The sequence below is a fragment of the Gadus chalcogrammus genome, chromosome 19 (assembly GCF_026213295.1).
Source record: "Gadus chalcogrammus isolate NIFS_2021 chromosome 19, NIFS_Gcha_1.0, whole genome shotgun sequence".
Lineage (NCBI taxonomy): Eukaryota > Metazoa > Chordata > Actinopteri > Gadiformes > Gadidae > Gadus > Gadus chalcogrammus.
The window spans coordinates 7,837,920-7,862,711 of NC_079430.1; the positions used below are offsets into that span (position 1 = coordinate 7,837,920).

A 24,792-nucleotide genomic window follows, 5' to 3' on the forward strand; every position below is an offset into this window, starting at 1 on the left:
TCTTAAAGGGGTAGTTCGGAATTTTGGACATAGGGCCTGATTCCGAAGTGAGCATTGGTATTCTATATCACTGGAGACAGTTTTCAACACATTTCATTCAGTCCTTCTAGTTGCAGAGTTCGCTCGTGCTAGGCTAGCGCAAGTCAACGGGCAATGCTAGCCTGCTATTAAAAACAGTCTTACCCACTCCACAGTACACCCGAGGTAAATCAATTATAACGCCAGACTATAGATTTAAATGTCTGTGTTGATAGAATAATGTTAGAAATAAAACTAACCTTGCATCGCATGAATCATCGAGGGACTACTTTCTCAGCAGAAGCGGAATTCTACTATGCGCTGGTTAGGTTTGTAACCGAATCACGACAGAAGAACGTAAACAGAGCAATTGAACGACTAGGCAACATGATGGTTCAGTGTGCTTTTAGAAATTGTAGAAATAAACGGTACAGATGGGCACCACAAAGTTTCCACCAATTTCCAGTGTGAGATCCAGAAAGGACTCAACTGTGGCTTGTTGCTGCTGGCTTTGACATCAAAACACCGGCTCGTACATGTACGGTTCGTTGGATACAACAGATTCCTCATAATCGTCTTCAAAAGCAGATGCATCGCTAACTCCTCCAAACGTGGCCATATCTTGTTAATTTAATACGCTTGTAGAATTCCTTCGTTCACTGTACTCTGCGTTTGTAGCAATGACAGCGGCAGGTAACCTAGGTATCAGTCCGCCGCTGCCGTAGCCTACGTACAGGAATATAAACACTGCTGCTGAGACCCCGCAATTCCCTCAAAATGCAATGCAATGCAAGGTTGGTTTTATTTCTAACATTATTCTATAAACAGACATTTAGATCTATAGTCTGTCGTTATAATTGATTTACCTCGGGTGTACTGTGGAGTGGGTAAGACTGTTTTTAATAGCAGGCTAGCATTGCCCGTTGACTTGCGCTAGCCTAGCACGAGCGAACTCTGCAACTAGAAGGACTGAATGAAATGTGTTGAAAGCTGTCTCCAGTGATATAGAATACCAATGCTCACTTCGGAATCAGGCCCTATGTCCAAAATTCCAAACCACCCCTTTAACAGTGTCTCATCAGTGTCTCATCAGACTTGAGTTCTTAATAAGTAGAGAGCTTTATAAATATTAACAGTGAGTGACTCATCAGTAGAGTTCTTAATAAGCATTAGGACCTTTACACTCGTCATACAGATGAGTTCTTCAGAAGTAGAGGGGCTTTAATAGTGAATCATCAGGAGTGGAGAGTGGCAAGGAGAGAAGGGAGACAAGCTGTGGGAGAGAGGGATGGGAGGACGCTGTGCGCTCGTCGTCCATAGTCCACAGGGAGTGAAGAAAAGAGTGAAAGGGAACTGTGACAATCAAGTGTGTGAAAAGCTGCGACCGGATAAAGAAATTCCGTGGGAGGAGGAGGAGGAGGAGGAGGAGGAGGAGGAAGAGGCTGCGATGACTACACAGTATCAAGTGTAGAGTAACATGAGGACATGGGTATGTGACACACAATAACACAGGTGTATGACAACAAGCACAACAACATAGAAAACACAAAACTTAACAGGTGAACGACCATGTGTGCCCCACCATTGAACGCACCAAATGCAATCACTTTGACTATATGCATAGCACTGGAAACTGGAAATGGGGAGGAGAAAGGAGAGAGAGAGGAGGGGAGAGAAGGGAGCTGAGAAGGAGGAGAGAAGAAAGAAAGGAAGGGGAGAGGAGAGGAGAAGGAGGAGAGGTAGAGCAGAGTTGTGGAACGGAGGAGAGAGAGAAGGCAAGAGGTGGTGAGGGGAAGAGGTGGAGAACAGAGGATGAGATTGGTACCGTCAGGGGTGGAGGCTGAGCCTGTTCGCTGACTCCGTCCGTCATACTGGAGGAGCGAAGTCTTTCGGACAGCTGGCCCTGTGCAGACACCAGGAATTATGGACCGCTCATCTTTTTTTTGTTTTATCGGAAATCAACACGCTCGCTCATTTTCACGCCACGACTTCAAAGCATCGGCGTGCCTTTGTCTTTCTCGGTCCTACCTGGACAGACGCAGGTCCTGGGTCTTCTCCGTTGGTCTCGGGCTGGAAAGAGAGTCTGAGCTCCTCGGAGTACTCCTGGGGGGGGCCCGGGGACTGGGGGGGCTGGGAGGGCATGATGATGGAGGAGGAGGTGGAAGGGGGGCCGGGGAGCTCATTGGGATCCTCCTCTGAGATCAGCTCCCATAGCTAGAGGAAGGGCGATATGGAGTCAAAATCAATAGAGTAGTTACCAAGAAAGTCTGCATTTCATTGCATATTGAGGTATGTGTGTGTGTGTGTGTGTGTGTGTGTGTGTGTGTGTGTGTGTGTGTGTGTGTGTGTGTGTGTGTGTGTGTGTGTGTGTGTGTGTGTGTGTGTGTGTGTGTGTGTGTGTGTGTGTCTGTATTTATGTTTGCCTGCATGCCTTATTGAATGCATGCCTACTTGCCTGTGTGCCTGTGTGTATACATGTATGAATGCCTGTGTGCCTGTATGTATGTATGTATGCATGCGTGTATGTATGTCTGCCTGCATTCCCGTATGTATTCCTGCATGTATGTATGCGTGTGTGCCTGCGTGTATACATGCGTGTGTGTGTGTGTGCCTGCGTGTGTGTGTCTGCGTGTGTGTGTGTGTGTGTGTGTGTCTGCGTGTCTGCGTGCGTGCGTGGTTGTGTGTGTGTGCCTGCGTGCGTGTGTGTGTGCCTGTGTGTGTGTGTGTGTGTGCCTGCGTGCGTGTGTGTGTCCCTCCGCCTCACGTTGTCCAGGTCCCGGCTGGGCTCCATGTGTTCGTTCTCCAGGTCCTCGCTGATGTGTCTCCGGGAGCGGAACACGCGGTGTGCCTCCTGGTGGATCTGCCGCTGCTGGCTGTCGTTCTCACTCTCCGAAATCACATCCCTGCATGGGCATACAGGCATCAATATAAAGTTAGGGGTTAGGAATACACACATCCACCCAACCAGGAGTCAGGGGTAAGGAATACACACATCCACCCAGCTAGAAGTTAGGGGTTAGGCATACACACTAGGGCCCGACCGATATTTATTTTTGAGTGCCGATGCCGATGCCGATAATTTTCAGAGAAAAATTACAATTACGATTTAATCGGCCAATTAAAAACAAAACCAAAAAAAGCATATAAAACGCAGTTTTTGATACCTTAAATATACTTTAAACACTTTTGACGAATATGTGAATTGAATGCAGAACCTTTGAGTGTTTTAGAATACATTTACAGTCAAAAATTAGTGCAATGTAAAATGTAAAATAAATAACTAACTCCCAATGTGCTGCGCTCGTGAGCAGTGACTAACACGTGCGTGCTGAGCAGTATGGTCTCACCGTTAGAGTCTACAGTATAACAAATTAACATGGCCTGGGACCTAAAGAAAAACAGGCACAACATGCTCAAACAACGCGTCTTGTGTACATTGGTGAGGTGAGCGCGCAGCTGCCTGAGCGAGCGTGCTTTCATGTTGTACGGTAAAATTCCATCTCCTCTTTTTTACTCCAGCTAAAGTTGTTAGTTAGCAAGGCGAGTAGGAGCGCAATCTGCAGGATACTAAGCGCAATAACATTTCTAAAAAAATAAATAATAAAAAACGGTTGGAATTGGCGTCTTTTTGGCAGATGTTGATTATTTTCAAAAAGGCTATAATCGGCCGATTAAATCGGCAGGCCGATGAATCGGTCGTGCCCTAATACACACATCCACCCAGCCAGGAGTCAGGGGTTAGGAATACACACATCCACCCAGCCAGGAGTTAGGGGATCTTGGAACCAACGAATGCCAAGAACCTACATTTATGAATATACTTATAAAGCATATATTAATGGTATTAATTAGAGTGGTTATTAGGGTGGTAAGTTTGGGTGTTTCCCTGGGATGCTTCCCATGTCCAAAGTCTTCCACTAGGCCACTCTTGTGCCTGATGCCCCAATGCCTCAGATGTCCTAACCCTATCTGCACATTAATGACATGTATCTGCACCATATAGATAAAATCATCTGCTCCATGACTAAACAGTCATCGTAAGTAGCAGTTCTATCCAAGGGGTGACATGTGTTTGTTCCCATTTTATTCAAAACCTGAATGTGGATAGCACTCCGAGAACCTAGCAGAAAGGTTATTGATGGTGAATGGAATATAAGAGAGGCGAGCGCGAGGGGACCTACATGTTGGTGGGGCGCTTCCACTGCGTGGAGCGGTTGTTGTGGTTGACGAAGTAGGTGCGGCCCAGGTTGTCCACCTTCTCCTCCCAGCCGGGGGGCAGGGGAGGCACCAGCTGCTGGGGCCTCTGGTTCCCCTGTTCACTGGTCTCCTCCCAGCCCTGATGGACCAAGAGCCACACATGGATCAATTATTAAAAAAAAATTGATTCAATCATCTGCAATGCAATTTGTGGTTGTAGTGTTATCATTATATTCTTGTACTTATTGTGAGACGCGATGGATAAAAGTGTCTCCTAAATGCCCTAAATGTTAATCAATGTAAACTGTTCAGTTTAAATTAATGAATGGTTTTGTATGTCATTTCTGCCGCTAGGGGTCACTCAATCAAAACAATAACAAAGGACGTATTTTGATGGCGTGCGAAGTAGCGTGGGAACATGAGAGTTGTTGTCGGTGTGTTGAATTTCACATATTGTTGTGTAGTGTTCAAGCGCTAGCTTTGGGGGGACAGAAAGACGGGACGCACATAGGATGTATATAATAAAGATTAAACTGAATTTCCATACGTTTACATTGGTGGAAACCATCGCATTCTTTCACACCCCCAAAAAAGGTCCTGGTTCATAACCAACGAGAACTAGTACATGAGTTCTCGTTGAGTTTCAGGCCGTGTATTCAATTATACGCTTGGTTGGCCTTCATGGCATCCCTCAAACTGATCCTTGAACTCCAGTTGACTCTATTAATGAGTTCGGCCAGCGGTCTTCTCTGCTGCGAAAAGCCAACAACACTCCTTCATCCCGCACATGATCATGTTTTGATTCAGGGTGGTGTGCAAGGAGAGGAGGGGCTATTTTAAGACGGTCTGTTGCTAGTGTGTTGGTGAGAGAGAGAGGGAGTGTGTTGCTGGCAGCTCTACAATTTAATATGAAATATAAAAAGATATTATAATAAATGACCAGCCAAAGTTAAGTCTATGTTAGGGAAACACTGGAGTAACTTGATGGCTAGCATGAGCCTCTTGACAAAGAGGTCATAGTCAGCTAGATCCGTATTGAAAGATCATATTAATAAATTAGGACTCTACTGGATTAACATTTTGGTAGTTTTCTCTGGAGGTTAGGGAGTAAAGGGCATATGACACCATTGACATCCAACCAAATGTAGTTGGAAAAATATTTTCGAAAAATATGGATATCATTAGTACATCTGTTACTACCTCAAATTCAGCTGACCAGCTAAAGATGGTGAATAGAAGCAAAAGTTGGAGGACACAACCTTTCTTGAATAAGTCATATATATAGGGGCATGAACAAGACCAAACAACAAAAATATTTATTTTTTCAGATTCAGCACTTCTCTCACAAAAATGTGACGCCTGACCAACCTTGTGTGTTCAAACGGTGAAACTACACCAACCTAAAAATTATGAAGTTGAGGTTTAGCTCACCTCTGCTTCCTCCCTGACGTCGCCCACTTCCTCTTCCTGTCCGTCCTGGTTGGGCAGGTACGCCATCTTCAACCGCAGGTACCCCTTCACCCGGGACTTGTGACTGGACAACCAACACAGATAGCAACACACGCCAATTTATAATAACCACACTGATAAAACTATGGACCAAAACAATGGCCTAATTGGTGGGAGCTCTGTTTAAGCTCCTTGGTTCGGTCGTCAGTTAGAAGCGAAGGGGACTTTCCCCAGAACTAACCTCTTGGCAGTCGGTGCTAACTGCCACTGGTAGCCCTTGAAGGACCTTCACATTGTCGTATTGGGTGTACCAAGAAAAAATTAAAATGACCGCTCTTACACCGCAAGATCGTCACTCGCTTAACAATTTTTCACCGGCCATTTTTTTCCTTTTCGTTTCTCCATTTCTTCCCACGGTAGAGTTAATGAGTACCGTCCTTCCGAAACTCACCTTCTAGGCCGCAGGAGGAAGTCTTTAAACGTGTACGGTCGCTCCATGGCGGGGTCTTCCGTCTGTAAAACGACATGGTGTGCTTTTTGTTAACGACACAATATAATACAATAGAAGAACACAATCCTAGAGGAAACAGGACGGAGTTACTGTGGAGGGATATCACAGCTCAGATCAGTCAGTGTGGACCATGTGCAATTCAGATCACCCCAGGAGTGGTGATGCAAGCCCATGGTGACTTAAGTTACATTCTGAGTAGCAGAATAGTTGTTCCAACACTTGCTGTGTTAACTCCTAACAGTAAATCATCCTTAAAAGTGAAGGATTATTTTATCGGTACTGGCTTCTTAATACAGCCAGGTTATTTCATAAGACGGCGGAAAAATACTTTAAAAAGACAACTAAAAACGCATTAGAAGCAGGCAACATCCATCAAGGCAGCGCTAGCTCAGTCATAACGGTATTAAGTTATGCCTCTGGATCAATGGCGGTGCTTGTTCTGATGCTCTGGGAGTTTAGCCAACATTTATAATAAATAACCAAACCCAGGAAACCTCAAATTGACAGGCCCATTGAGGAATATGATAAAGAAGTCATCCCTATCCATCCAAATATAGACACACACAGAGACACACACAGAGACAGAGACAGAGACAGAGACAGAGACAGAGACAGAGACACAGAGAGACAGAGACAGAGACAGAGACAGAGACAGAGAGAGCCCATGCTAGCCAGGCCACTTTTAACCAAGCCAGCGTAGCAAAACTCTGATTCTGACTGAGTCATGTCAACTTCGCCAGCCAGAGACACAAGAGGAAGTGACTCGCTGAGATGTTGTAAAGAAATAAATAGACACACACACACACACACACAAAAGAAGACACACGTTCCCGCTCAAGACAAAATTGATACATTACACCAGATCACAGAAATAGACCCAAAATACTCATGGGCCACTTTAAAAAAGAAAAGGCCTGAAAAGCGTTTGTCTGGTCTGCCTCGGCCAAACCAAAGTGAGTCAGCATCTGGCAGCGGACCGCGGCTCCTGTAAATCCTTAATCACGTGCGAGGAGGCGAGTGCAACGTTTAATAATTAACCCTGTAGCCCGGCGCACAGAGATTCCTGGAAGTTTTAGAACTTCTCAAAGGACATCAGAGAGGGCCTTCGCTCCCTGGAGGGTGGGGGGGCAAGAGCGAGCCGTCAGTCCACGTTTCCTATGGGGGCAGAACACGAGTCAGCCTTATAAAGCATTACATTAACTTCTTGGCCGAGGCGCGCGGTGGCTTTGGTTGCGGATTCTTTCGTTGCGGGTGTTTGTTCTGCAGTGTGTGTCTCGGTGACTGGTTTATTGCTTCGCTCGAGGAGTCGTTCACGTACCGTACTTTTAGAATAAATAATTATCTTGGAGTTATACTAAATATGAGCATTGTTGTTTTTGCTATTTTGTTTTTATTGTAGAATTATTATTATTATTAGCGTTATTGCTGACATTATTGTGGCAACACTACCACTAAACAAACATTGATCTAAAGCAGTTATTGTTGTCATCAAAAAGTTAATAAATCAATAGCTTACCAACAATCGACCAATCAAAGCTCCTCCTATCAGGAAACCTCGACTAGCTCTCCACTCCATCCCGCCTCCTTTGTTTACAGATAATTTAGCCTTCATTCTATTTTTAAAAGACAGGACTCCCTCGGTTCCTTGATTACAGCGAATGGCCGCCTAGTGTGGCACCCTGGTCCATTCGGTTCTTCTACTCTACGATAAGCCCCAAGCAAGGCCTGACCTCTGTAGAAGTCAACCAGGTAGGCCCACAGAGGTAGGAAAAACAGAGCATGGTGAACTCTCCATAGCGACAGCGGAGCTGCAACATTGAAAGAGAGAAGGCGAGAGAGTGAGAGAGAGACCCTACTCACCGCCAAGTGACTGAGGGGTACATCGACTTGTCCAAGGAAATCATCTCTTGTCTGGGGGGGGAAAAGAAACAACAAAACTAAAACATGTAGATCAACTTTTAAATACCTGCATTTAGAAGTAAATACAATTCCTTCTGGGGAATACCAAAAGCATGAGCTAAATGTTGAGCAGGATTTAGACAGGAAAATAGAGGGGAAAACCACAAAATTGAATGGGGTTTATGAAGTCCAGCAAAAGAAAAATCCAGGAACACAGTGTATATTACACATAGACAGAGAGACGGAGAGGGAGAGAGAGTGAGAGCGAGATTCATATTAAATATCCCCAGCAGTCTTAAGTCCTATCCTTGAATGCCTGTACAAATCTGGAGACAAGCATCACTTCAGCATTTCAACTGGGTTTAAGGAATACATGTACACCATGGATCTTTAACCCCAAGACTACGATTCAATGTCTTCTTTATTCCCATTTGAATTTATGGTGGCAGCTGTGCTGTTCCCGGGTACCCATCCCTATTCATTAAAAGGGCACGGATTGTACAAGTGTTCAAGCAACAGGCTTTAGACCGGGGATTCTTTATATGGAGGTCTTTGAGACAGGAATCACTTGAGACAGGACCAGAAATCAGTTCACCCAGCAGGATAAAAGGACAACACCCACCACCACCACCCAATACACAGAACAGGTCAGGGGCCACACAACCAGGGAGAGGAGGTGGCAACGGACAGCAAGCCCATGAAAAGGTGGTGTGTGTGTGTGTGTGTGTTTGTGTGACTGTGTGTGTGTTTGTGTGACTGTGTGTGTGTGTGTGTGTGTGTGTGTGTGTGTGTGTGTGTGTGTGTGTGTGTGTGTGTGTGTGTGTGTGTGTGTGTGTGTGTGTGTGTGTGTGTGTGTGTGTGTGTCAGTATGAGTGCGTGTTCATGAGGCTGTGTGTGTATTTACGAATGCATGTGTATAAGTGTGTGTGTGTGTGTGTGTGTGTGTGTGTGTGTGTGTGTGTGTGTGTGTGTACTTATGTGTGATTGTGTGTGTGTACGAATGTGTTTGTACGATTGTGTGTGTATATGTGTGTGTGCGCGTGCAGTGCAATCAATACAAATTCTCCCTCATACACCTATTGATAGCAATTGCAGGAAAGTCGGCACGAATGATTTAGCCACATAGCAGTGAGCCCCTTCTTGAATGGAGACAACGATTACCTGCCCAACGTGGAACAGTCCATTCTTGGTAGAGCCCTGCGTGAGTGGGGGGGGTGGGAACAATTCATTTAGACAACAAGAAGTTCTGTAGACAGCGGTGGAAACGGTCATCGTTTGGAGTTCTGCTGTTTGCATTGATTCATGATTAAAAACAGGACGTTCTGTTGAACTGCAATCAAGGTACAGTAAAAAAAAGCAAATAGGAAGCCAGATCATCATAAAGATACACAGCAGTCAAGAGAAAGAGGGGTGGGCCGACGCTGTGGCTGCGTTCTGCAGGGTAGTGGTGCTGGCACAGGACTCCAACTCCCAGCTTTAGTTTGTTTACATTTCTGGAATACAATGGGTCGGCCACCACTGACAAACAGATCAACAAGCGGTTAAAACAAGCTCCAGACATACTTGTGTAATTAGTTAAACACACATACGGGAACTAAACACCCACGAGTGCACACTTGAATGAGCACAGAAATGTACACACGCACACACATCGTGCACTCTGGCAAGATTGGGCTACTGATACGAAAATAAAAGCGTTATTTGGAAAAAGCCCACAGCTTGTGACTCTAATGTTCCAGGTAATTACAGCCTTTGGTCCTAAAGTCATAAAACAAGTTTGAGAAGTGCTGGTCTGGTACGTGGAGGGTATTTTTCCACAACATTCCCTCCACTGGCACTTAAAGAGACCTGTGGCCCGTGCTGACAGGGATATTTTGCCGAGTCATCACAGGGTCACACAGAGTGAGACCACAGCGCTCTCTCTCTCTCTCTCTCTCTCTCTCTCTCTCTCTCTCTCTCTCTCTCTCTCTCTCTCTCTCTCTCTCTCTCTCTCTCCTCTCTCCTCTCTCCTCTCTCCTCTCTCCTCTCTCCTCTCTCCTCTCCCCTCCCCCCCCCCCCCCCCCCCCCCCCCCCCCCCCCCTCCCTGGACCAGATTACGATCAATCATTCCGTAGTCGATTAAGATAATAGACGCAGGAATGTCACAGAAAAATATGCTCACAGGGACGGAACAGGAGGATACAGAGAGCTCGCCCACAGATGTCTGGGCAAGCGGGCATTAATAGGCTAGAACACTTTTATAAACAAGTCGTCCTACGTGGGTATGTTGTGTTAGGTTGGACAAATAACTGTCCGTCTGGCCGCCAAACAACTGCCCGACCACATCGGGAAACCAGAAATGTGTTGGGCGGCCGCAGACTTTATTAACGGAAAATGGGTGTTCGTAAACCACTCAGAGTGCACCTTTGAAAAGGGTCTCTCCAGTCAAAGTGGGGGGACCGCACAGTGTGCATAAAGCACTGTTTACACTAGAAACATTGCCTTTCAAAAGGTCAGCAAAACATCTGAGGAGAGAGGGGCAATAACAGGAACCATCCCAAGCACCCATCTAAGTCCTTAGATGTGTGCTGCGCCTCCAGGCCTTCCCAGGTAGATTTAGTGTGCCTTGACAGTCTGCCAGAGCTCTTTGTGAATGACAATGCAGGCGGGCTGGAGGAGGGGGCGTTGTAGTGGCAGGGGCGGTGGAGGTCTTAACAGAGCTTTGACCTGGGCATGGCATGGCTGCATAACTGTCTGCAGCCAATCTGGTTGGCACAAACACAGACATACTCGAATGCATGCACGTGTGCCATGACATGCAGGGCTTTTGAAAGGTGGTGGGGAGGGTTGGAGGGGGGGGGGGGGTTGTAGGGTCTATATGAGGATTCCCTCTCTGGCATGGGACTCTGGTATGCCAGGAGGGGGACTAGTGCGAAAATGAAACACAATGTGTTGCGAAATGTGTGAGCAAGACCGAAAAGGACAAGAGCAATTCACCATAGCAGGCGCATTGTTGCTGAAGGTGAAGGCGCTGTAATAGATATACAGCGGCATGACCAATGGCCCAGCACGACTGCCAAGCTGTGGAAACCAAAACCAAAAGTGCTGTCACTCTGGCATATGAACGGGACTCTTCCAAGAAACCAAAACAAGACACTTGAAGAAACCATGAATAAACCAATAGCGGGTGGAAAATATTTTCTTTCTTTTCTAAATGGTGAAGCCAGGATAAAATATATGCAAGAATTATATAACTTGCACTTTTCAATTGACCATCACGACTTGCTAAGCCAGGGATAGACTTGCTTGAAGAAACTCGCTGTCAAATCCTTTTCCAAATAACCATAGTAGACGCATCAATACAGGCCCTAATGTCGTTTACTGCAGCATATGACCTGAAAATCCCTCTGGATATTCAGTACAGGCGCCTGAAGTTGCTGAACAATGAAGTGTGGTTACCGATGAGTGTGGAATTTTTTTTATAAATCACTCAACAGTTTACATCGAGAAGGTGTGAAATAGTAAACTGGTCGTTTAAAAAGGCAAAGATCATCGCTACCTCGCAGGACTCGAGACCTTCAGGCAATGTTGACACTGATATCTTGTTAGACTTCTCGATTGTCCTGGCACCTCGTCTCCTAATGACTGGAGGAGCAGCTGTGAGCAAGAGGAACCCGTATCAGACCAGACTCAAGACTCAGAAGAAAAGCCTGTCGGCCTGCTTTGAAATTCAACAACACGTCTTGAGAATCAGCCCGTGGCAGAGATGAGTGTAACCTCCAGCTGACTGCATTATGAAAATAAATGGTCACACTCACCGTTGGAATAATTCAATTAAAAGCACATCAGAAGGAGACAAGTGTGTCAAAAGGTTATGCAGTGTTTCCCTCAGTTCTCCCCCTTCTGTTCCTTTCATTAAAAGTATATTAGCTGATGTATGCAAAACTTCAAATGCCTGCGGGTGAAAGAGAACCCGGGGCGTGTGGTTGAGCCCCGTCTACGCAGAGCTCTCTGCTGCTCTTCCCAGAAGTCGACCTCCCTCTTCCCAATCAGACCCTGCATATCACCCTGGTACGGGGGCTGTATGGCTTGAAATACTCGTAAAATGCCTCTTCTACTACTACTGTTACTACTACTAGTACTACTAAAACAACAACAACAACAACAGACCCCCATCCGAGTCATGGAAAAGCAAAGAATGATGACCCTTATTTGTCATATTTGAGGAAAACTCTACTGCACTACATGAACTTGCAAAACAGGATGTTTACAGTTGTTCCCAAACTAATTTGGATGGGTTTTACCCCTTATCACTACCTCACTGCAAATCCAAAGCCATGGACACAGCGCAATTACGAAGCACAAAGTTTTAGTTATTTTGTTCCTCATACACACGGTTTACCTTTGGGTTATTTTGTGTGAAGTCAGAGTCAATGTTCACGTTCTGACCTCGACTACCATTTGGGCTGAAGCATATCCTGAAATGAGGCTGCCTCCTCGGAGTTTCTCTTCGGATTTTGAAGGTGCAACCTTTAGCTCGGTCTTCTGTTTCCACCCTCTGCCGTGTCTCCGGCTGGCCGCAGGCCTCCTCGTTAGCTTGACCCCCAGAACCCTGCTGTAGGTTTTCCATCGGCGCTCTCTGCTTTGAGGCCGTCCTCTCCAGTCTAATTCTGGGGTAACCAAACACTGGTCCGTCCCCGGGGTTGGCGAATCCCAGATGAGTGCACTCGTCCTGAGGTGAAGGGGACTGTTGTCCGCCCTGGTTCAGGTCCTGGCTCTGATTCTGCTGCAGTTGAAACACGAGTCTCTGTGTTCCCCCGTTGCCCGTCCCGGGCCGGTCCGCGCCCTTCTGCTGGACGTACCACCCCAGCGGCCCCCCGGTCCCGCCGTAGGGCAGGATCCGGAGATGCTGGACCTCCGAACCGTCGGGGGAGTTCCTCTGGATACGGATCCCGCCGATGCTGATGCCGGCTTGACCCGGGGCGGACCCGCCGTGCCCGTTGGACCCCATGCTGAAGACCCTGCGACCGGGCCGATCGGGCTCCGCGGGATGACTCCCCGGTATGTCCGGGCTGGAGTACGGGGGTGGCGGTGGATATGGATAATCACTTAGCTCGCCTGGCTCCGTGTAGGCGGGAGCCGGCCCTGGAGGACTGTAGCAGGGTGGCGGGTCGTCGTACGCACATCCGTTGAACTCCTTACAGCCGGGCCTGCTGCCGGAGCGCTGGAGGGAGATCTGCATGGTGGAGCTCTTGGTGGCCCGCGGCTCGGCCGAGGGGGCGAGCTGGGGGATGAACATGGACGAGCTCCGTTTCAGCGCCGGTTCCGACCCCCATGCTGCAGCGCCGGTCGGGCCGGAGAAGGACAGAGGCGACGGCTCCTGTGGTGACCCGGACACTGGGGGTGTCCGCATGCAGAACCTCAAGGCGTGGGTGCCGCCGCCGTCCTCCTGCTGCTGCTGCCGCTGCCTCCTCTCGCCGGGGTCTCCTTCGACCACCTCCAGCTCCGGAGCCGTGTTGCTGCGGCCCGAGCCGAAAAAAAGTCGCAGGCGGTGGGCCATTTTGTCCTGGGGCCGGAGAGCTCACGCTGCCTGGCTGCTTGCCGCTCCTCTGGCTTCTGTCTCGGCGTGTCGCTCACTTCTCCCACTTCTACGGCCAGCCGGCTGGATGATCCCCTTTTACTCCTCTCCTTCTCACTCTCACCCCACCTCCCTTCCCCTCTCTCTCCCTCTCTCTCTCTCTCTCCCTCTCGCTCGCTCTTCCTCTGTCCCCTCCTCTTAAGAGTCTTTCAGGAACCTTCCCTCTGACAGTAAGCTGTATGAAATGTGGACCAGCAGCACACTCGCCCCACACACATAAAAAGTTTAAGCGGAAAAGGCGCACTGAGGAAAAAAAACAACCACTTATTGGTACACACTTTAGTTTTGGGGGGAGTGGGGGAACAAGGGGGGGGGGTGAGGCGGAGGGAGAGGGAGAAACTAAATAGAAGGATCCCTGTAAGCCAAGCTCCATGCACTAGCGAGCAATAGCGACCGGCAGCAGAAATAGCCTCAGCCCAGTGACAGCCAGCATTCCAGGGATGATTGGTTAAGAGTGGCTGGCACTCCTGGTTTCCGAGGTGACAGTAGGCTGCTTGTCAGTCACGTGACCACCAATGGCTGCCCTGCATCCAGTTACAAACGTATGTTGCCAACTGTTTTCCCCCCCCCCCCCCCCACTCATTTTGCCCACTACCCCTTCTTTCAGGAGACCAACGCTAAGTCGGAGACTACTTCATTACCGCCGATCGCTCTCTAGGCATCTTAAAAAATCCATACTAAGAAAAGCATTCGACTTAAGGATATGTGCAATTGAACCATGGAACATGAAAGACATCTCCGCCCATGCCAACACCTCTGTCTGTAAACAGTAGACCAGGAGCCAGGGGGGGACGAGCAGCAGATGTTCTGGGTAGACCACCATACCTGGTCATTACCCCTTAAAGACACGCTTCGAGGGATATAACTGAAGTCATTGAAATGCAGGACCAGGTTAGGCAGAATGCAGCTGTGTGATACCAGCTGCTGCCAGAATTTACGCAGAAATCTTTTTATGACTTTGAAGAAAATTTTAAAAGCAGAGAGTCGGTGTAGCTTTCATGAGACAGACTTCTAACTGTGTCTCACAATTCAGTCAACACAGTGCCATTCAGTCAATCAAATCAAAAAACACGCAGTGAGTGAATAAGACGAACAGTTCACTCCAGAGAGGAGTGAACTATCTGGCATACAACAGGGCTGGCCCCAGGCTCATTTCTGTGGAGGGGGGGCTGATGTGATTTGTCTTCGTACAGAGATGGAACAGAGCTTAGATGATAATGTGGCCTTTGAGAGGCATGCAGTTGGAATAGTTGACGTCTTGTTCTGACTTTACTGCTGATGCAGCTTGGTGCTCAAGTGGAGTCCTGAGAGTGCATCTAGTCAACGTCTCTGTCCGCAAGTGAGCGGACAGACGCTACGATTATCTATTGCTGCCAAAGCCAGACGATAGGTCGACTTGTGGAGAATTCCCTGAATATCAAAGTGCAGGGTCAGGGGTCATTTTTTAAGGAGAAATGTTCTGTGTAGGAATGAAAGGTCAAAGTAAGTTCCACTGCCACAGGTACAAAGCCCAAACTAGTCTTCAACACCGTCATTAATGTAGTTATAATAGTATAATAGGTAGCCAGGGCCGCTTCATTCAAACACATAACGAACAGCCTGCATCGCCGATCCAGCCACCCAGTACAAAGACGGACCACCTGGCTCCTCAAACATCTCTCCTGTCAAATAGACCACAACATATTGCTACAGCGGCAGAGGACCACCAAAAGGAAACAGTGGAAAGCGGTGGAGGTGGGAGGCGGGGGTAAGGGGGAGGAGGTGCCTTGGCATGCAACAAAACACACATCACAACCTCCTCCTCCTCCTCCTCCGCCTCAGACATATAAGGAGACGACCAGGCTGTGCTTTGTCGTCGACGTCTATACTGCGAGGCAGCCGAGGCCCGTTGCCAAGACGCCTCCCACCACATTTGGAAAAAAAAAAAAACAAAGCAAAACATTTCGCGACAGCGCCTGAACACTAATCAGCCCTCTCCACACGCTGGCATCTCGATGGCGCATAAATCATCCGTCACCAAATCCCTTACGAGAAGCGGGAGGTGCAAATGTGCGAGAAAATCTGGTCGTATCGCTTTACACCGGAGGAGGGAGGCAATACAATCTCTGTGTTCTGTCTCTCCCACTATGTGTGTACTGATCTGCCTAACTACCCACAGTACAGCGGGAACCTGTGTGTGTGTGTATGTCTGTGTTTCTGTGTGTGTGTCTGTGTGTGTGTGCATGTGTGCATGTGTATGTCCTTGTGTGTGTGCATGTGTGAGCATCGAGTCCCAAAAACAGAATGTGTACCAGATTGGGCCAGGAACACCCTGTCTCAGACTGGCCTGTCCTGTACAGTCATTCGCTGTGGCATTAAACTGGATATTCAGACCCCAGTTGGTATTAAAAAGACATTAGATGAAAAAAAAAATATCAAATACAATTTTGTGTTGTCACAGCTCTTAGCCATTATCCATAACCGACTCCAGGAAAAATGTTACTTTGCCTGGGGGGAAAAGAGTTCGTCTGGCGAAGTGGGTAACCACATTACTGCCCCTCTCTGTTGAAACTACAAACGATTAGTCAGGGAAGGGAGGTACCATTGTTTTGTTACAACCTCAGCATCTTGCTTTGACCTTAAACGGAGTGGACATTGATTCCCATGCAGCATAAGGCCGCGATGGACACACCTGTAGTTGGGCTGGTATACCCTATAGAGTTTATCCCGCCATGACGATCGAACGTTGGTTATCACAATTATGTTACGGTTGTGCGCACGCGTTCATCATCCAGCTCAAATTAGAAATATTGTGCAGGTTAGAAGATGCCTTTGAGATGCTTCTCAACCAGGAAGAAAAAAAAAAAGTGAGGAGAAACAAAGTGTGATCTTACCAGTCTATTTTCATCAAACACCTCAAAGAGCAGTCTGTGATTCAGGGGACACACCTGCGTTCGCGAGGAAATGACAAGAGTCATGATGTTAGAACAGTCATCCGGTGTTAATTGGAATGCCTTCAAGAATAGTATTTCCCTTACAAAAACCTACAGACAAAAGCAAACTGATTTTGCTTCAGTCTGTAGGTTAAGATCTGAATGATGATGCAAAATACTTTGACTAGACAATACAATAATCAATCATTTGTCCAGGGTAATCATTTCTGTGTGTTGGGTTAAAGTTCAAAAATAAAATAAGTCTGTGAACGAGTATATTATTGATTAAAAAGAAAGACTAACTAGTGCATCTGAATTATTTAACAGAACTCACTCGAAAGTAGAACTCTTCGTTCCATTTGGGATTCAGGGTCTGGAAGGGAAGAGCAGACACAGTGGAAGGTTGGATTTATAGTTCACAACCACACACTGAGCGGGTCATCGCTGGTACACACAGAATAATTAATTACCCAATAACCTTTGTCCTTGTTTAGGGGAAGAGGGAGAGTGAAAGAGATAGAGAGAGAAAGAAGAGAGAGGGCAAAGCGAGGGCGAGAACCACTTGAACAATTAGTTGAACCTTGCGAGTTTCTAACTTTCTACACAGTGTGAAATGAATGTGTTATAGCAGGCGTTAGTCAGACGAGTCAAACAGACTAGACATACAAATCGTTTGCTTATAAATTAAATCATGTTCCCTAAACACTAATACACACACACACACACACACACACACACACACACACACACACACACACACACACACACACACACACACACACACACACACACACACACACACACACACACACACACACACACACACACACACACACACAAAAACCTTTCTCCAGTGATGTTGAGAAGATCAATAAAAAAGGCAAGTTTATTTGAGATGTCTAGGGTACATCTTTGCAACAGCTTGGCTGGTCTACCTCATTGGCCACTGACTCTTGCTGTAGCATCTCTGGTTAGTGTTTGCACGTACCCGCTTGTCTGCCACAACAAGGCTAACAAAATGGCAGTTGGCCGTGTGTCCCTGTGCAAAATCGCATTTTCGCTTGCACACAATTCTAAATGGGTTGTTTTGTGCCCTGGTGATGAATACCGCGGTTGTGCTTGGCAGGGCTAAAAAGCCCCATTACTTGCATGGGTCACTGGTGTCTTTAAGACTCATTTGCTGAATTAGGAAAAAATTTCACCCTTGTCACTCATTATTCGGTATCTGCTCTGCTCTGCCTCAGCATAAATGACATCACGTTGTGTGATGTTTTTTTTCATGGGTTGGTGCAAATGAGTCGAATTTGAGTATACTTGTCGATCATGCTGTTGGGGTAAAATGTTGGGTTGGTTTCTTGCTTTGTTTACATTTCTGGCTAGGTTCAAATTTCCTATGTCAGCTATACTGCTGGCGTTACAGGCTTCAGAACCGACCGATCAGATAGCTGGATTGAGACAGGGATGTCTCTCGTAAATCCAATCAGGTCACTACCTCTGCACCTCACTCACTGCGCCCATTTTTACATTTTATAAGTCTGGAACCTAGGTGACATTCCCCATTAAAATTCCTATGGATATTGAAATAAGACAAACACCACATCGCCAACGAAACCCTAATTTCACAAGTGTGGCTGATTTTACACCTTAGACTTACACCGCCCGCCTAAGTACTTCCGCTCAATTTTTCATTTTTCTTCAGTACAACGTCTGGGTTTGCAGCATATTTGCGGGTTTTCTCCGTCAACATTTTGTGCGTCAATCAGCGAACAGAGGGAGTGGCTGAAAACAATGACGATAAAGTCAGCTCTCGTTGACGGACATCTTCACTCACGGTGTTTGGTTTGGTTACAGCCTGCGCGCAACGTGATTCCCGGCCGGTCCCGGCGCATGACATACTTCACGACCAAACGTTAGCGATTGGTTATGGCAGATCCAGGGTGGCATTAGGCGGATCCAATAGTTTAAACTTCAACAGACACCCGCCTTCAAGTGAGTTAACGTTAGTCAATTGATTGGGTCCAGACGCTCTGTGCAAATGAAATCAAGTACGAGAGTCTGGTAGGACCAGGCTACCCAAGACTCACATCTCAGTTGGAATAGATTTCAAGGGGGATCAATATTCCCATTGAACCCAATGCCTTGCCAAAAGATAAATGTATCAGAAAACTAGGCTACCGTGTGTTTTATGAAGCAAGAAATGTGATAGGTACAGTATTACCTAATACGGGTGATAAGGTACCGAATGCATTGTAGGTTTTATCCAGTGATAGGATGCTGACATGTGACCTGCTCCAGATATAGCGATGAACATCCCTCTTAGCGTTTCGCCCACTGGCCAGCAGAATCTCAGTTTCAACTGCCAAGAAAAGCTGCAGATGATGGCCCACTTTTAAAAAAAGACACACAGACAAAGCCCATACAGTTGAGCCTGGGTGCTTTATCTTCTGCTCTACATTACACTGCATGGTCAGCTATTTATAAACACATCGTACAAGCATATGTCCGTCTCCGTGGACGCTAGGGTTGCCACGCAGCGGCGAGATAAACCGCCCGCCGCCGATTGGCCGGAGCTCCCAATAAAATGAAAAAAAAAGAGAGGGCGGGAAAAAACAAGGAGGACAATAACAATGAGATAAGAGGCCTGGGCCCGCGCATGGCCGCAGCAATGTGAACTTGGGAAGGACAAACAGGTATTAGCCTACATAACACCCGCTTAGGACAGTATGTACACTCAAATGTGTTTACCCCGCTCTCATGTGTATACACACAATGGTGGAGTTGATGTTTGTAATGTGGTATGATGTTTCATTGTGCGCATATTGTGTCCTAGGAAATGCCATCACGTACAGCCGGTGTAAAGTGCTATTCGTGGATGTGAATTAGCATGTTAACAGCTCCCCCTGCTGTGAGCCTGTTTCCATGTTTTCTTCAAATGGGTCAAAAAAGAGACACGCCTCTTTTTCTGTTTTTCCCTCCTCTAGAGTGAAAGATAGTGCCCTGAACCCTGTGAGGATGAGGCGGTACAGGACACATCCAGTCTGCTTCATCGCCCATGGCACATGCACACGCACAATAGAAACACAGAAAGCTTTTCCTCCCTAGCATGGACTATCACAGCAATGAGCGCTGGCTTGATATCTGATGCAGGAAGGAATTTGGTCTGGGCAGAATAACTGACCTAATTCTACCTCTGATGAGCCATCAAAATGAAAACTCTACAGGTCCAGACTGATCCCCGTGCGGGAAGGGGAAGGAAAACAATTTTCACAGCAAGGGTACCTAACAACGGAAGGGCTGGTGGCAGTGTTTGGGAGAGGAAACACAAATGGCTAGCAGAAGAGCTGTTTTTTTGCCTTTGTACTCACCTTTTTAATTGTTTTTGTCTGAACTAAGGCGAGCTCCTGGTCCTGATCCGCAGAGTAGAGGGAGAGTTTGACATATGGATCGCTGAGGGAAACAGAGAATAAATATTTAAATATTTAAATATTTAAAATGAGCCTATATGTATTCAGTGTAATAGACATATATATGACTAACTATATTCTACATCATGAGAGTTGATATTAGGTTATTCCAATTTTATCACAAAGGTCTAAGAACACATAGAGGACCAATTCTGCCCAATAAAAACATAATGTACAGTTTTTTAATTTAAATCCTGAGTGACAGGGTGTACTGGATTGATATTAACCAGAGGGAATCAGGCCCGGAACATCCGGAAGATCCAGGCCCTGCTCATCATCCTGACGATTCCCAGGTGTGAAATCTGAGTCTCTAACGGACCCTCACAACCAGGAACTGCTTATATTAGGTTATCGTGAGATAAGGCTACAACTGTCAGAGCTCCTCGGCTAAAAATAGCCACCGCTAACTGTTTTGAGGTGAGGCGAGGCAAACGGGTGGTAGTAATCAGTGTTGGGAAGAGGCTGGGAACCTGCCGTTCAGGAGAGTGCTGGGTAGGTAGAAATTAACCCTGCTCTTGTTTTTGGATGATCTGAGCGATCCTGGTAGGTCCACTCCTTTATGTGCGGGAACGGTATCCACTGCAACTCCGATCTCAGAAGGACAAATAGGAGGTAACTGACACGCGATTACAGCCTCCAAATCCAGGCTTTCAACAAGTGATTAAGAACATCGGGGAAAAACAAAGATGAACCAACAGGATAATACGGGTTGTTTCATAACAAATGTAGTCCAGTTGACAATCAATTTCAGCTGCTGCATTTTTTCAATCAACTTTCAACATCCTGCTGCTCTTGGAAGACATCTGTCCACGATTTCATGAGAAGAGCATTTGATATAGGTGAAGGTTTAAAAACAAATCAATGTCAGCAGCACTCATCTTTCAGCTGCTTTGTTAAATTGCATCAGAGATTTCTGACAAGAACACAGCCGCCTTTAAAGAGCACAAAGTGAATGCCCACTGGACAGGGAAAAAACTGTTATTGTATTTCACCCCGAAGTGATGCCAAGGAATCAAAGCCTGGCTCCATTACCCAATTCCAATCGGAATCAAAAAAGCATGCAATCGATTTAAATAATAGCTTCAGGTTAAATGGTCAGTTTGTTGCAATTCTAAAGCAGAAGTTCACTTTCTGACTGCAGTATTTGGAAGTTGTGCTTTTTAGAGTTGCCGTTGTGCTAGAGTCACAGAATGTTATCTCAGTCAGCTTGAAGGTAAGGGTAGTCTTTACAAAGAATGTTGTTTGCTCTATTATTCAACTGAAATAAACTACAATGATCTGCTGTAAAAATAAATGATAATTGTTTTGAGAGATAATAGAAGAACATTTCCATGACAACTTGGAAAGAAATGTAATAAACCAAATACAAAAATCACTAAAGAAAACCTTGGGGCTCAGACTGGATCAGTACCCATAGAATTAGCGACGGTAAAAGTTATTGTATCTTACAAAGTGACAGCCTGCAGAATCAGCACACGCCATTGTAGCTGGCTACACACTGAGGGCAAATTTGATGTTTCTCCAATAAACAGAATTACATTTGCTTCCTGCTGAAGAGCTGGCACGATGGCGCTAGGACTTCAGTATGCCAGCACATTTACATCGGCAGTGGGTTGCACTCACACAGTGACTCAATCTGTCACGTAGGCTGATTCCCATAAGATTGACCGCCACCCTCGGTGCAAGACAACGAAAGGATCTCAGCAAATGTCCCATAGTGGCCCAAAGGAAAGCACCAATAGTTTTAATGACGTGGGTGCACCAAAAACACACCTTAATAAATAATACATATCTTGTTTCCCCCCTCCCCTGGAGTTAAATAACTCTGGTTTCCTTCAGTACACAAGAGCCCATCAAAGAGCTTATTTAGCAAACAGAGTATATTTGGGCGTGGGGTAGGAAGCAATTAAGAGAATGATGTTGGTAGAGCACAATCTTAGTGATAGCCTCGCCTCAGCAGTTCCGGAGCAACCCGTTTAGGCAGGAAGGACACTGGGAAATTAAAACGACATTTAGGAAAGGGATTAGGAATGATGAAAGCAGAGACGCAGTTTAATACCATATTCAGAATTATGTTAATGCCCTACCTTTAATATTCAGCCTAGTGGATGTGAAGTGATAATTTTTTTAAAGCGTACCAATTTAAGTGAAGCCAATTACGATGCCTGTGAATATATTTCTACACATAGAAATGGCTACAACTGTGTTATTGAAGACCCGAAAACCATGTAAAAGTCCTCCCAAATTGGCAACAGAGCAAGAAGAACAAGCAGGTATTTTGTTGACTGTAATCATTTGCATAGGCTTGAGTATGGAAAGTATTTGCATAGATTTGGAAACTCATTATACATTCCTTAAATCATTAATCCTTGCCACAATGGCACTATTTTTGTGGAAAGGTGATATTTTAGCAGTACATAATACATGATCAAATAAATTCCGATAAATTCATAAATTCCGGCAAGGGGCAAACAAAACACATTGAGTCGATATAAGCCTGCTACCTTGATATGATTTTAAGGTAACTATTGAACATTGTGACAGACATTTTTTTTTTTTGGAAGTTGGAATATTATTTCCAACTTTTGAAGTTCTCCATACATAGTCCAACCCTTTCTGTATTTTTCAATTGTTAGGTAATCATAAACTTAGAGTTCCCTTTCCACATGAAGATAGAGTGAAAATCAGCTTTTACAAGCTCTGTATTATCATCCAAAAGAATATTTTGGCATAAAACATAACCTAGTGGTCCCTTTGATAAAAGGGACCAACAAATGTGGTATGTTTACTTAAACTCAAATTAATGCAGCGGTCCCATGTACTACGTTACTCATGATTGGCCTTGTTATTCTAGCCACACAAGGTCACAAAGGTAGTCTATCGTGAATGGAAAGACATGAGTCAGGCACACAAGGTAAATAGCTCCAAAGAAACAACGCTACACTAAAAAATAGGGATGCAGCTAATTCTTTTTTTTCAGACCAAGAGTACCAGACCAAGTATTGACATTTGGGAACTTGCTGGTCGCAAGTTCTGATGTGATTACTTATACCATTACAGATCTATCCATTGCTTTGACTAAACATAAATATATTTTTATCCACGCATTGTGCCTCTCTTTCTGACAGTAGGAAATGTAGTATACAACATGATGCTGTTGCTGGCATGAGTTGTTTGTTCCCTATATAAATGTGACGTTTATCTTGATAAGCAATGTGCCCCTCTTTCGGGCAGTAAAAAATGTGATATACAACATGATGCTGTTGCTGGCATGAGTTGTTTGTTCCCTATATAAATGTGAAGTTTATTTTGATAAGCAATGTGTGCCGATTGTATAATGGTTTGCAAGATATATAAGCCCTAAGTTATGCAAGTTCTTGTTATTTTGTTGAGGCGTTGTTTGCCTTTAAAAGAAGACACAAAGGCCTCTAAACACAGGGCACTATGGAGTATAGCGTGGATTACTTCAGAGTGGAGCCACACGATTTCCTGACTGTGTCAATACGTCACGTCATTTGTTCGTTAAGGAAAGTGGAACAAATGAAACATCACTTCAACAAAGGAGAAGGAATCAGTGGGATTTCTGTTTACCGGAATGGGTCAGGCCAACACTCAGATGTGCACTAAGGAAAGGAGTAACAGATAATAACATAGATAGACCGTATGGATAATACATACCCATCACCGATTTACCCCAACATATAATCACATGTAGTAATACTGCCTGCGATACACTCAGAGAAAAGGACAGCTAGGCTGTTCTCAGGGTCCTCAAGTGGGAAGCTGCCACTGTGGTAACCAAGCTTTCGAGAACAAATAATGAGTAACAGTTCCATGGGCATTAATTGTATTGCATGTCAGCATATAGAATTAATGTTTTAACTGATTTTGCTGAATGTCTGGATTGTTAAAGAAACTGGTACGACCTCCCAACAAGCTTTTACGTCCTGTGGCCGTAAGTGGAATCGGGTGTGGTTGTATCAGAGTAGTTTTACTAGTATAAGGACAAGAGCATAGTATCGGACTGATACAGAGTACTGGTATCAGTATCGTTCCATTTCTACTAAAAAATATATTAGCATGAAATGTTTACATAATTTGTGTCTGAACTGTGTTTAACAACAAGCCGCTGGTGAAGTAAGGACAGCTTTACTTACTTACCCAGTTTCAATCTTTCAAATCCAAGATAGGACTACAAATAATTAAACTGCTAGCCCTTTAAAAAGGCGACATACTAAAAAGTGACAAGGTTTATTATGGCCAAAAGTATTGTTTGTCTAGTGAACTGGGGTATATTGCTCACTCTCTGTGCCATGAACCCATTTTTTCAGAAAGGAACATAGGCTGGGATAGAAATAAGACTACTGCTGTGTTAATACCATGTGTAAATCACAGACGTCGTATTAGCCAACATAGAATGGTCACCCTCATTAGTCACGTTTCCATCTAAAAAGGTGAAGCAAATCTTTAGAAAGTTCGCAAAAAAGAAATTTGAATTAGGTGCGTTTCCATCAAATGGTTGGAGTGGAAAACTACACCCATTCCAGGTCTTGTCGTTCCTTTTTATAACATCCGCTCTTAGGTCCTGATGTATAGTGGAATTGCGTTGTTTTCCATCTAAAATAGCTGTAATGTTTTTTTCTTCGATGAGAGCAAGGAAAAGTTGTACCTTTTCAGCGTTCTACACGTATCTATTATTCACATTGCCCATTAGTTCCATGGACG

The 24,792-nt window shown here is 45.5% G+C and overlaps 1 protein-coding gene across 8 annotated transcripts in view; it reads right to left on the reverse strand.

Annotated features, from left to right (window-relative positions):
* Window positions 1-24,792, reverse strand: part of nedd4l (NEDD4 like E3 ubiquitin protein ligase) — a 50,129-nt gene that overhangs the window by 22,008 nt on the left and 3,329 nt on the right. For 3 of the 8 annotated variants that reach the window (XM_056578132.1, XM_056578130.1, XM_056578133.1), the window contains exons 1-8: window positions 12,456-13,728; window positions 8,036-8,086; window positions 6,114-6,177; window positions 5,647-5,756; window positions 4,200-4,354; window positions 2,783-2,921; window positions 2,047-2,232; window positions 1,844-1,921 (exon numbers count right to left, since the gene is read on the reverse strand). In XM_056578132.1, coding sequence (XP_056434107.1) covers window positions 1,844-1,921; window positions 2,047-2,232; window positions 2,783-2,921; window positions 4,200-4,354; window positions 5,647-5,756; window positions 6,114-6,177; window positions 8,036-8,086; window positions 12,456-13,613 — 1,941 coding nt within the window. In that variant the 5' untranslated portion in view covers window positions 13,614-13,728. Of the gene's footprint in view, window positions 1-1,843; window positions 1,922-2,046; window positions 2,233-2,782; window positions 2,922-4,199; window positions 4,355-5,646; window positions 5,757-6,113; window positions 6,178-8,035; window positions 8,087-9,235; window positions 9,272-12,455; window positions 13,729-16,564; window positions 16,619-16,937; window positions 16,977-19,968; window positions 20,051-24,792 lie in introns of those variants that run through there. The other 5 variants (XM_056578135.1, XM_056578136.1, XM_056578137.1 and 2 more) reach the window with 5 other exon arrangements.